The following is a 12,192-nucleotide window of genomic DNA, read 5'->3' on the forward strand; positions in this document are numbered from 1 at the left end:
TGGTGACGAGCTCCCTGGTGGAGAGCTACCTGGTGATGAGCTCCCTGATGGAGAGTTGCTCGGGTGGAGTCGTCATTTGACCTGCTCCTAGGCGGCCTATAACTCAAAGGGTGGTGGAGCTTCCTGAGGTAGCGCGACCCGACTACCCTCTGCATGAAGTGATATCCTCTCCTTTGTAGGTGGCGGGAGATGAGGGACCTGCGAGAACTCCATCATTTCCTCCTCTTTGTAAGAGGCGGGAGCTGAGGAACCTGCGAGAATTGAATCAGAGGACCCGGGGGTGTTTACCCAACAGAGACTCTCCGATGCCTAAGTTAGCATTCTGATTGCAGAGAGCTTGGAGAGAAATGAGAGAGCTAGAGAGCAGGGATTACCTCCATTTTTCCATTCCCTCCCCATTGCCTTTGGGGGTCAGAGTCCTTATATAGTGGTGTCCTGTGAAATCAGGCGTAACAACCTCTGTCAAGTCAAGTGTAACTGCCTCTGTCTCTCTGTCGTAGCTGTTAATGCCAGAGCTGAGGTGGTGGGTGCAGGCGACTGCTACAGAGTACGGCTCTGCTAGTCAAGGGACAGTTCTCAGGATTGGCAGGCACGGCACCACCTAGCGAGAGATGTGGGCGTAGGCCTCCAGATCTGTCAGGTACGGTTGTCAGGTAGGAGATCTTCCTGCGATACGTCAAGCTGCCCCTAAGTGCCAAACTACCTATGCCGAGCTACCTGTAAGTGCCGAGTTGCCCCTAAGTGGCGAGCTCTTCGTAAGACGCCAGGTTGCCTGCGGAGTGGCCAGCTGTCTGTGGCGAGCTGCCTATGCCGAGCTACTTGTCGTGTCGAGCTGCCCCTAAGTGGAGAACTCTTTGTAAGACGCCAGGCTGCCTACGGAGTGGCGATCTGCCTATGCCGAGCTGCCCCTAGTTATACCGAGCTCCCTGAGCTATGCCGAGCTACCCGAGCTGTGCTGAGCTGCTCGAGCTGCCCAGTTGTCAAGAGGTTGCACTTGGTTTGCATGAGGTGCCAGGTGTCACAATTTCACTAGAGGGCCAAATCCGCCCTCATCATTTGCCCCCCACTCTCGAGCTGAGAGTAACTCAGCAAAGGGAGTAGATTTCTTCTTTTGGCCCGTAAGTCGACGAGCTAGTAAGTGATGATCCAATTCCTTAGGCTTTGGGAGCTACCTATATGTGGCGAGCTGCCTGTAAGGTGAGGAGGTCTCTGCTAGTTCAGTAGTATAGCCCTTAGGCTCTGGGGCACCTTACAGTTCACTTTTGCTGATTTTGCTCATGCTGAGGAAGCGACTGGGTAATTAGCAATAGTTTGGCCCGTAGGCTTTGGAAGTGACTCGTAGTCCACTCTTCTTTACTTTGCCCATGTCGAAGAGGTGACTGGGTCTTAAACAGTAATGTGGCTCGTAGGCTTTGGGAGCGACTCATAGTCCACTCTTCTTTGACTTTGCCTGTACCGAAGAGGCGACTGGTTCTTAAGTAGTAATGTGGCCCGTAGGCTTTTGGGAGTGACTCGTAGTCCACTCTTTTTTTACTTTGCCCATGCCGAAGAGGCGACTGGGTCTTAAGCAGTAATGTGGCCCATAGGCTTTTGGGAGTGACTTGTAGTCCAATCTTTTTTGACTTTGCCCTTGCCGAAGAGGTGACTGGGTCTTAAGCAGTAATGTGGCCCGTAGGATTTTGGGAGTGACTTGTAGTCCACTCTTTTTTGACTTTGCCCATGCCGAAGAGGCGACTGGGTCTTAAGCAGTAATGTGGCCCATAGGCTTTGCCTATGAGGTGCCGAACTGACCAGGCGTTGAGCTACCAGTGAGGTACTGAGTTGAGCAATTGTTGAGTTGCCTGCGAGGTGCCAAGCTACCAGCGAGGTGTAGAGCTACTAGTAAGGTGCCGAGCTGACCAGGTGTCGAGCTACCTGTAAGGTGCCGGGCTGACCAAGTGGGTGCCTTAGAGCTATGATTGCGTTGCATCAGCTTCGTAATGCTGGTCACCCACTCCTACAAGAAGCTACTAGGAGCTCGACCTTCGGGGGTAGCACTACTAACTTTAGGTTGTCAGCTCAAACGGAGCCTTGGAAGGCTCGACCGGTAAGGGTGCCTATGTAGTTTGTTGGCCGCCAACTATCGCGGAAGCCACGAAGAGCTCATCTTTGTAGGGGGGACCTTGCGAAGAGGACTGATGAGGCTTTATCCGAATTGAAGGTAAAGTTATTTAGTCTGTTAGCTCCTTGCATGGTCTTTGAGTTCATAAAAAAATGTAAACTATAGAGCGAGAGCTTCAATTTCTAAAAAGTGAGGACTTAGCTTTTTGGGAGAAGATGACTTAGCTTTTGTAAGATGAGAACTTAGCTTTTGTAGGATGAGAACTTAGCGTTTGTAGGATGAGAACTTAGCTTTCTATAGTGTGTTCCCATAGACGACGCCAATTGATGTAATCGTTTCTGGTCACGTACCAATTTTTTTGTGATGTACCAATTTTTTGGCTAAGTACCTCGTCATTTGACTTGCTCCCAGGTGGCCTGTGACTCAGAGGATGATGGAGCTCCCTGGTGGCGAACTGCTTGGTGATGAGCTACTTGGTGGCAAACTCCCTAGTGGTGAGCTACTTGGTAACGAACTGCCTGGTGATGAGCTACTTGGTGGCGAACTCCCTGGTGGTGAGCTACCTGGTGACGAGCTCCCTAGTAGAGAGCTACCTGGTGATGAGCTCCCTGGTGGAGAGCTACTTGGTGACGAGCTCCCTGGTGGAGAGCTACCTAGTGACGAGCTCCCTGGTGGAGAGCTACTTGGTGACGAGCTCCCTGGTGGAGAGCTACCTGGTGATGAGCTCCTTGGTGGTGAGCTACTTGGTATCGAGCTCCCTAGTGGAGAGCTACCTGGTGACGAGCTCCTTGGTGGAGAGCTATCTAGTGACGAGCTCCCTGGTGGAGAGCTACCTGGTGACGACCTCCCTGGTGGAGAGCTACCTGGTGACGAGCTCCCTAGTGGAGAGCTACTTGGTGACGAGCTCCCTAGTGGAGAGCTACCTAGTGACGAGCTCCTTGGTGGTGAGCTACCTGGTATCGAGCTCCCTAGTGGAGAGCTACCTGGTGACGAGCTCCTTGGTGGAGAGCTATCTGGTGACGAGCTCCCTGGTGGAGAGCTACCTGGTGACGACCTCCCTGGTGGAGAGCTACCCGGGTGGACTCGTCATTTGACCTACTCCTAGGCGGCCTATAACTCAGAGGGTGGTGGAGCTCCCTAGTGTAGCGCGACCCGACTGCCTTCTGCATGGGGTGATCTCCTCTCCTTTGTAGGTGGTTGGAGCTGAGGGACCTGTGAGAACTCCATCATTTCCTCCTCTTTATAGGCGGTGGGAGCTGAGGAACCTGCGAGAACTGAATCAGAGGACCCGGGGATGTTTAGTCGACGGGGAATCTCCGATGCCTAGGTTAGCATTCTGATTGCAAAGAGCTTGGAGAGAAATGAGAGAGCTACAGAGCAGGGATTACCTCCATTTTTCCATTCCCTCCCCATTGTCTTTGGGGGTCGGAGTCCTTATATAGTGGTGTCCTGTCAAATCAGGCGTAACAACCTCAGTCAAGTCAGGCGTAACTACCTCTATCTCTCTGTCACAACCGTTAATGCCAGATCTGAGGTGGCGGGTGCAGGCGACTGCTGCAAAGCATGGCTCTGCCAGTCAAGGGATAGCTCTCAGGACTGGCAGGCACGGCGCCGCCTAGCGAGAGACGTGGGCACAGGCCTCCAAATCTGTTAGGTAGGAGATCTTCCTGAGATACGCCAAGCTGCCCCTAAGTGCCGAACTACCTATGCCGAGCTACTTGTAAGTGCCAAGCTGCTCCTAAGTGGCAAGCTCTTCGTAAGACGCCAGGCTGCCTGCGGAGTGGCCAGCTGCCTGTGGCGAGTTGCCTATGCCGAGCTACCTGTAAGTGCCGAGCCGCCCCTAAGTGGCGAACTCTTCGTAAGACGCCAGGCTGCCTGTGGAGTGGCCAGCTGCCTATGGTGAGCTGCCTATGCCGAGCTGCCCCTAGTTATACCGAGCTCCCCGAGCTATGCCGAGCTACCCGAGCTGTGCCGAGCTGCTCGAGCTGCCCGAACTGCCCAGTTGTCAAGAGGCTGCACTTGGTTTGCATGAGGTGCCAGGTGTCACAATTTCATTGGAGGGCCAAATCCGCTCTCATCAATTATTTTGAACATTTTTTAGTCTCTATTTATGAAATTCTAACTTTATAACGTCAATGACATCGTGACACGTGGCATAATAAGGCTGTTGCTTAACACCTCAACACCACACGATCAGTTGCGGATCTCACTAAGTCAAAAAGGCACACCATGGAACCAATCCAAGCACCTCGTATACTGTTTAGGCACCTTAGAAGAGTGGCTAACAACACGTCCGCCAACAACTTATCATCAATAACAAAGGGTATTACTTACTTATAACTGGTCAGAAATTAAGAGGAGGTGAGTGCAAATTTGCAATTACCAAACTTGAGAATCGGTTTAAAAAACGTTCAGAAGGTTCAAGAAAGATTTCATCAATTTACCCAATCATAAACAATTGACGCTAAGACGAATCGGTCCATTAAACACATAATTTTTTACCAAAACTGTGTAGTTAAAAATTGTTTGGAGAATGACGGTTCAGCCAATAATCAGAATTTATAAAACTTAAATTACTGTTGGATAGGCTTCAGTTCGAAATTAATGGCAATTCACGAGCCGGCGTGGGTGTTTTCAGCATGGATTGTGGATTGTTGATGTTTTCAAGTTTATAAGAAATCAAAATCTGCATTGAACTTGTCCGTATTTTTCCGAAAATTGTATGATCTGCTCACACAAGGTGGCACATGCAACTCAAACAGAAAAGTATATAGGCAGAAGCCAGAATCATCGATGAAAAACATCCACCGCCAGAATCTGCCACGCATACCGCCACGTGTGTTGAAACGTTCAGGAATGTTCAGGAAGGTCCAGATATTTTTTCCCGCGGGATACCATTTTACCAATTCAGATAGACATAGGCGCATAGCCAACGGCCCATGATCAACTTTCCTTTATATATCCCAACCCAGTTCACAACTTGATATCCTTTTCGTATGGATCACTACCGAATCAATTCCTTAGCCTTCTCTTTATGATCTCGTTTCGTTCATTGGGTTGGACCGCTTGTTATTGTGAGTCATGGAGGTGGACTCCCATCGATCATCTCCATCTTACTACACCATCCTTGGTGTAGATCAGAATTCCTCCGCTTCCGAGATACGCAATGCTTACAGGAAGCTCGCGATGGTACTCTCTCTCTCTCTCTCTCTCTCTCTCAAATGCAATATTGACAGAGAGTTTGTGTTTGCAGCAATGGCATCCAGACAAATGGACGAAAACTCCGTCGCTCTTAGAGAAAGCCAAGAGTAAATTCCAGCAAATCCAGGAGGCTTATTCGGGTGGGTTACTCGTTTTCAGTTTTCCTTGATCTAAATTATCCTTGGAAAATTCTTCCCTCTCTTCTGCTGCTCTTGGTTTTATTTTCTGCCCTTCTATTGACTGAGCTGCTGGGTACCCTGTTCACGAGAGTGCAGTGTTATCGGATCAGGGGAAGAGAACACTGTATGATGTCGGTCTGTATGACCCGGACGATGAAACGAATGACGAGGTGGGTATTTCATATTTGATATAGTGGTGGGATCATAGAAATGGTTTGAGGTTTGTAACGAATTGATCTTCTTGTGCTTGCTTCCAGGGCTTCGCAGATTTCGTGCAGGAGATGATATCTCTCATGGACGATGTGAAGAAACAGGTATTATTGCCCTTGCCCATTTGCCCTGCTGTTCATGTTTTAATTTCGTTTAATATAATCCCACTAGCTACTACTGTAGTTCTGGTCCCACCATTTCATGAAAGACAAAATTGACCGTTTGATCATCTCATAGATTTTGGATTTGTGGGTGCTACAATTTCTAGACTCGCGCGCCGAAGATATTTTCTCTTTGGAGGACTAGAATCCAAATGGCTATTCGTATGCGCGTGTACTCTCTCTCTCTCTCTCTCTCTCTCTCTCTCTCTCTAAAATATCTTGTCAGAGTCTCGAAGTTTCATGAAAAGCCACCATCTCCTGTTAGTGTTTGGCAGATGTGAGATGTGTGTGCCTCCCCGGCTCATGTTAGAGATAGAAAGCAGGATTGGAGGACTAACGCATTCTTTGGGTGCAATATCATAAATGGTTGGATGCAGGAGAAGAAATACAGCTTGGAGGAACTACAGGAGATGTTAGTGGAAATGTCACAAGGGCTGGAGTTGAAGATTGATGGTGTGTGGTTGTTAGATGGAGCTGCAGCCTCAAGGAGGAGCTCAAAGAGGGCCAGATGGGAATCATCAGCGAGTCCGACGACGCTGGACACGACACACCTTCTCTCCCCCACTTGCACGGTTCAGAGCTGGAGATGTTAGGAAGAACCGGCTGTTGCAATTGACTACTTCATCTCCATCTCCCTGATTATATATATATATATATATGCGCAGCTCTTTGATTGATTCTCATGCACAGAAACATCGTTGTTTTGATAAGAAACAACACAAATAAAAGCGATTTGAGAGGTTGCAGTTGGAAGAAGGAGATGAAGACCCTCTGCCCTGTTGATTTTGTTTATTCGAGTGCAATGACAACTGCTGTGCATCGATGAATTATTTGATTAATTTGATATCACAACTCAAAGGGGGAAAGGGTTTAAATTTGGGCCGGGTCAACTCCAACCAATTAATTACCCCCATCCCCAACCCCAAGTAATGGGAGGGTTGGCTAGGGTCTGAGCTTTGTTTCATAAAATATTACACTTGTTATTTGTATATTCTTTTTTATTTTCATGGGGCAACGAAATGGAATAGCGAGTCGAATGCATGGTTTTTAAAACCGACCTGGTGACTGAATCGGTCAGGGTCCGGTTACCAGTTTGAATAGTCCGAACAGTTGGTCCGTTCTGATAAAAAAATAAAAAAAAAGGTTAAAAAGTTGAAAAACAGTCAAAACCATTGGAATGGTTTGAATGGTTAATCAGCCGGTTCAGCGGTTTCTTGATTAATATTAATAGTTTTGGGGAAAAATGTTACCAGGCAGGTGATGGTTTTTTTGGTCCGACCGTTTGGTCTAGTCTGATTTTAAAAATCATGGTCGAATGGATCAACAGTTAGATTCTTGGGGTTAAATGGGTTTATCCGTATAATAATAATAATAATAATAATAATAATAATAATAATAATCATTTAAGGTAGTGTTTTTCCTATTCTTATTTGTCCGATCCATTTATATATGGTATTTTCATGCTAATTGAATGAGGGTGGGCCTTGGTGCAATGCTTGGGTTGTTCCCATTGTGAGGCCACACTTTTTTTTCTATATTTTCACATATATGATTATTTATTTTGAATAAATCAGCAAAAATTATCAATCTCATCAAGTTGTTTTTAAGACAAATTTTGTTGAAAGAAACTTGAGAGAAATACATAGATTTAAGATTTAAAAAAAGAGGGTAAAAGATTTAAACATATATTCAATTTTTAAAAAACACTTAAATTCTGTTTGATTTGTTGTTGGAATTGGAATCAAAATTCTCTGGAATCGAAATTAGAATAGTACATTGGTATAGTTTATTTCATTCAAACAGAAATAAGAATGAGAATTAAAATCAACAGGAATAGAATTTGGATTCCAACAGGAATGGAAATAGAATTTCCATTCCAAACTTCTAATCCTGAGGGGTTACCTGGCCATTCTTCAAAGTCATTTCAGCAGGAATGAAAAAAGAATTTGGATTCCAAACCTTTATTCCCCGAGGGATAGGGAATGGCCGTTCCCTCAAATGAGGGATAGGGCCTTAAATATACATGAGAACCCTTTTACCTTTTATTTTCTTTTAAATTATTAAAATATATTTTACATCTTTTAAATACGTTTTGGTGGTCGGTATAGCAGACTAGCTGTGTCCTCTCTTCTTAAACAGACTATAAATCCTTTGTCAAATATTTTAATAACAATATATTCATTGTAACAATTCACAATCTACCGGGGCTTTTTATTCTCAATGGGTTTCTATTGACCTATCCAAAGTTAGATATTGAAATTAAATGAAGATTTCCCATTTTATGTTTCTAGGGATTTGAATCATTAAGACCTGGTTTTGGGGGATTTGGGGAGAATAGAAGAGGTTGAGCCGTCGAGGAAAATAATAGTGCTAGCAGCAATGGAAAACTAACGTAGACCGTGGAAGATGCCATTACACTCTTAGTACGGGTGGTCGTTCATAATTTATTTTAATTATCGAGTCACCACCCACCACCCACTAATCCTTATTTTGTTGACTAATAGTGAATTAATTATGTAATTAAAAGAGTGCCGAAATGAATCTGTAAAAAGAAAAGTTGAGTATTTAAATAACAGCATAGTATAACCATGCAACTGCCAAGTGCCACTATCCTTTCATCTTTGAACCTTGAAATCTACTCCACCCAATTATTCTTCAACTCAATTAAGATTATTAGGGGCGTTTATTTTTGGGATTTAAGGGGAAATTGGTCAATGGGATTGTAAATTTGACAGAAAAACTAATGATATCTATTTACTAGGGGTATTCATTTTTGGGATTTTAATAGGAAGATTGGTCAACCAAGAAACCTATGAGTGATACCCATCTCCTATATGGAAAAGTTAACTTTTCCCATATTAGGATAGCTGCCAGCAATTGGATAAGACAAAAATAACCCTTTTAATAATGAAATTTTTATGACTAAGGTGCTATTTAATTGTACTTTTCAGACATCTAAATTTGAAAACATTACTTCTCAGATGCCACCTTTGTTTGGTATGCCCTCTTATTACTGATCTGAAATGAAGATCTTAATTCGTAAGGAGTGGGACAGGTCTTTAATGCGCTCAGATGTAATACAGAAGTGTGTAAAAGACATTAGTATCCTAAAAAAAACTTTAATGACATGGTTTGTCCCTCATAACTCAAAAATTAGGTCATTCAAACCATCTTTGCGACCTAAGCAAGCTCCACCACCGTCGAGCTCTCTTCAAACCCTCTTTGTGACTTGAACAAGCAATGGCAGTTCTCTCTCTCTCTCTCTCTCTCTCTCTCTCTCTCTCTCTCTCCCCCCTATCTTTCTGCCACCGCCGTTGTAACTTGCGGCGGCAGTTCTCTCTCTCCCCCTATCTTCCCGCCACTGTTACTACAAGTTACAGCAATGGTTCTCTCTCTCTCTCTCTCCCTTGTCTTCGTGCCACCACGTTCTCTCTCTCCCCTGCCTTCCCACTACCGTTGCTACAACTTACAATAGCAGCGATTCGGTGAGTAATAATAATAATAATAATAATATATAATAATAATAATAATATTAATTATTAATTATTTTAATAATTTTATATTCATTAATTTTTTTAATTATTTCATTTATTAATTAATAATTAGTAATTGATAATTTTTTATTTGTATTGTTTCGTTGAAAATTATATTTTATGAGATGATGCAAATTGAACTCAGTATTTTCAAATAATATATTTTAGGGGTAAAATAGTAAAATCAGTAAATTTCAAATTTATGGATTCAGAGCCTTAAAAAACATATTTTTTTTTTTCAGAATTCAGACATAAAAAATGTCTTTTTTAACTTTTCAAAAATATATTTTTTTAACTTCTTAGATCTGGAATTTCAGTATTAAACGCCATCTAAAATTATATTATTTACCTGAAAAATAAAAAAGAAAAACGTGGATTTTACCAAAGTAACTTACTTAACAAAAAGTGAACGGGCGTTAATCTTAGACTCAACCCAAAGGTTCCAATTTGCTTAATCGGTAAGGTCTATTGCTGATCACAGTCGAGAAACTAGATATTTAGGATCTTATTTTAGTTCAAGGGCTGGAGGGGTTATGGGCCAATTTCTTTAAATTGTCGTTGGCCCAAATAGAATTGAATTGCGTCACGATGCTGGTTCTGTTTATCGTTTTCGTAGCCAGGCCCAAATAAATTGGTTAGTGAATTGCCATATGCTTGCCGTTCTTGATACGTGGAACGTGATCAAATCAAAAGCTTTACAGAAAGGCTTTCTTCTAGTATTTGACACTGCCAAGTGTAGAAATTAGAACGTATCAGCATACTATAACCGACTATTATTAAACAAATTCCTTTTGGACCGGATTTTGTAGATCAATCCCTTGTTCAGTCTCTCAATTGGCTGATCCCTCTGATGCTGGTTGTTTGATATAATACTCCACCTCCTCTACGTGCTCATCGTCGAAATCCCACATACTATCTGTTTTTCGAGAGAGAGAGAGAGAGAGATAGAGAGAGAACAACGAATCTATGTAAGTGTGCGGAGGCCTATTTAGGTATGGGTTCTGACTTTCTGGGCTAAGTACGCTTACTGGGCATTCAAGCGTGCCCACCTTCCTGGAAAAAATGGCTGCTTCATCAGTTTAGTCAGTCACTGCAAGAAACATCATTGCATTGCACGGAAGCGATTGCGCCACTGGAATGCTTATAATTAAACGACCTTCTGATCAGTCATTAATGAGGAAGATCAACTGCATGGTGGTGAGTTTTATATGCGACTGTTCCTTGCAGCGAAACTCTTAAGGGATTTTCATTTCATTTCTCGTACGTCTTTTGATTCAAACTACAAACCAAACACTGCTACTGATCTGAGTCTCATATACATGAACATCGTCTATACATACATACATATATAAGCTACAAGGGGCTGTGAGAGAGAGTCTAATTACTTTCGCCCCACATTTTCAAATGGGAAATGCTCTGGAAACCGATGGATAAACAACGGTGGCAGGATGAGCCATGATACGGCGACCTTTCATGTGTCGGAAGATATACACCACTGCTCCCACCGGCCATTCCACGGCCGCGGCAACCGCAAACGCCAAGAATCCCAGCGTCGGTCCTACCACCTTGCACCGGCAAGGGTTGCTTCGGGTGCCACACTGAACGCATATTGGAACTCCAACCCCAGTCGTCATGACTGCTATTAATTAGCTTTGGGCCCTAGGTGATGGTCCTGATGAACAATAGCTGGTGCTTGTGCCAACGGTTAAGAGATTGGCAGGGCAAAGAGACTTGATTGACGAACAAGTTTTAGGGGGGTCTTTCTCTTATGTAGCCATGCATGATGCATTTCGCCTTCAATTTCAAAGGTCGGTTTTCATAGGAGAGATGGCACTTGCCACATGTCCACGTAAGACAGTGTAAGTTATAAACGTGTCTGTGGGACAGAAAAGTATATAAACACGTAAGTTTCCTTCCTGTCTTAACTCTTGAGTTCCCTCGGTGGCAATTGGACTGGGCCCTGGGGGGGCCCAAGTTTAGTGATCCTTGGTGATTATCAATTCTATCATCTTGCCATTGCGAGAAACCAGTACAAATTTAAGGCACAGTAGAGCTAGGCAGTAATTACGATATTTTTAGGTGTTCGACTTTGCCGCGCCTTGGTGGTGGATTGGCTTAGAAAACATGGCTGATGGCTCTCCCAAAAATCCAACATCTCAACAATTAACCATAATTAACCAGTCTTATTGAATATGGCTAAATTCTTTCCAAGTTCTGGTGGCAACAGGCAGTCTGGCTAGGCCCATCCTCCGGTCCAGTCAAAAGCGAGCCTGGTAGGCTAGTTCCATTAAGGCCCATGTTGTAGTTCCAGTCCGTAAAATTTTGTTCAGTCACCCTTTCTGTGGGCCTACACTGATCGATGGTCCGTAAAATCTTTAGTTATTAAATCTACAGAAAAATCATTAGTTATAGGATTACAGGAGATCTGGGTTCCGGTCAAATAGTGGGAGAGTGAAGACATTAGACATATTTATATTTAGTTTGTTTCTCCATTCCTTGATCAGTGAAGTGCTTCGGATTAGCAGCATCCCACTCTTCACGCAGCAAAAATTGACAAGTTGTTTGTTGTTTGTACTTAATCTAATCAACTCCCAGAGGAACCCTTTTTCCACACGCAATCTATACCTATTTATATATATATATATATATATATATATATATATATATATATGTCCAAAACATTTGAGAGAGAGAGAGAGTCCCGAAAAGAAAAGTCTAGAGCTTTGATTGGGGTTAAAGTTAAACAAATGAGCAAGAAAAGGGCCAGTGTCCAGATGAATCCAGATTGACCAGCTAATTGACCCAAT

General features: G+C 43.7%; 2 protein-coding genes across 6 annotated transcripts; one reads left to right on the forward strand and one right to left on the reverse strand.

Moving 5' to 3' along the window:
• The first annotated feature begins 5,093 nt into the window (after positions 1-5,093).
• Positions 5,094-6,704, forward strand: LOC148863819 (uncharacterized). 5 transcript variants are annotated; one of them, XM_088979441.1, is made up of 6 exons: positions 5,094-5,290; positions 5,355-5,442; positions 5,578-5,651; positions 5,739-5,795; positions 5,929-6,024; positions 6,230-6,704. In XM_088979441.1, exons 1-5 carry the CDS (start codon positions 5,183-5,185, stop codon positions 5,995-5,997), a joined length of 396 nt encoding a protein of 131 aa, XP_088835567.1. In that variant the 5' UTR covers positions 5,094-5,182; the 3' UTR covers positions 5,998-6,024; positions 6,230-6,704. The 5 variants fall into 5 exon arrangements, with proteins under 5 accessions (XP_088835567.1, XP_088835565.1, XP_088835563.1 ...); XM_088979439.1 differs by having other exon boundaries at positions 5,960-6,024; positions 6,230-6,403; XM_088979437.1 differs by lacking the exon at positions 5,929-6,024.
• A 3,954-nt stretch (positions 6,705-10,658) lies between these two features.
• LOC148863820 (uncharacterized) lies at positions 10,659-11,091 on the reverse strand. The gene has a single exon (XM_088976002.1). The coding sequence runs from the start codon at positions 11,017-11,019 to the stop codon at positions 10,786-10,788; it is 234 nt and encodes a 77-aa protein (XP_088832128.1). The 5' UTR covers positions 11,020-11,091; the 3' UTR covers positions 10,659-10,785.
• Positions 11,092-12,192: the final 1,101 nt, after the last annotated feature.

Source organism: Nelumbo lutea, chromosome 3 (assembly GCF_056320005.1).
Source record: "Nelumbo lutea isolate HS-2025 chromosome 3, American lotus-T2T, whole genome shotgun sequence".
Taxonomy (NCBI): Eukaryota; Viridiplantae; Streptophyta; class Magnoliopsida; order Proteales; family Nelumbonaceae; genus Nelumbo; species Nelumbo lutea.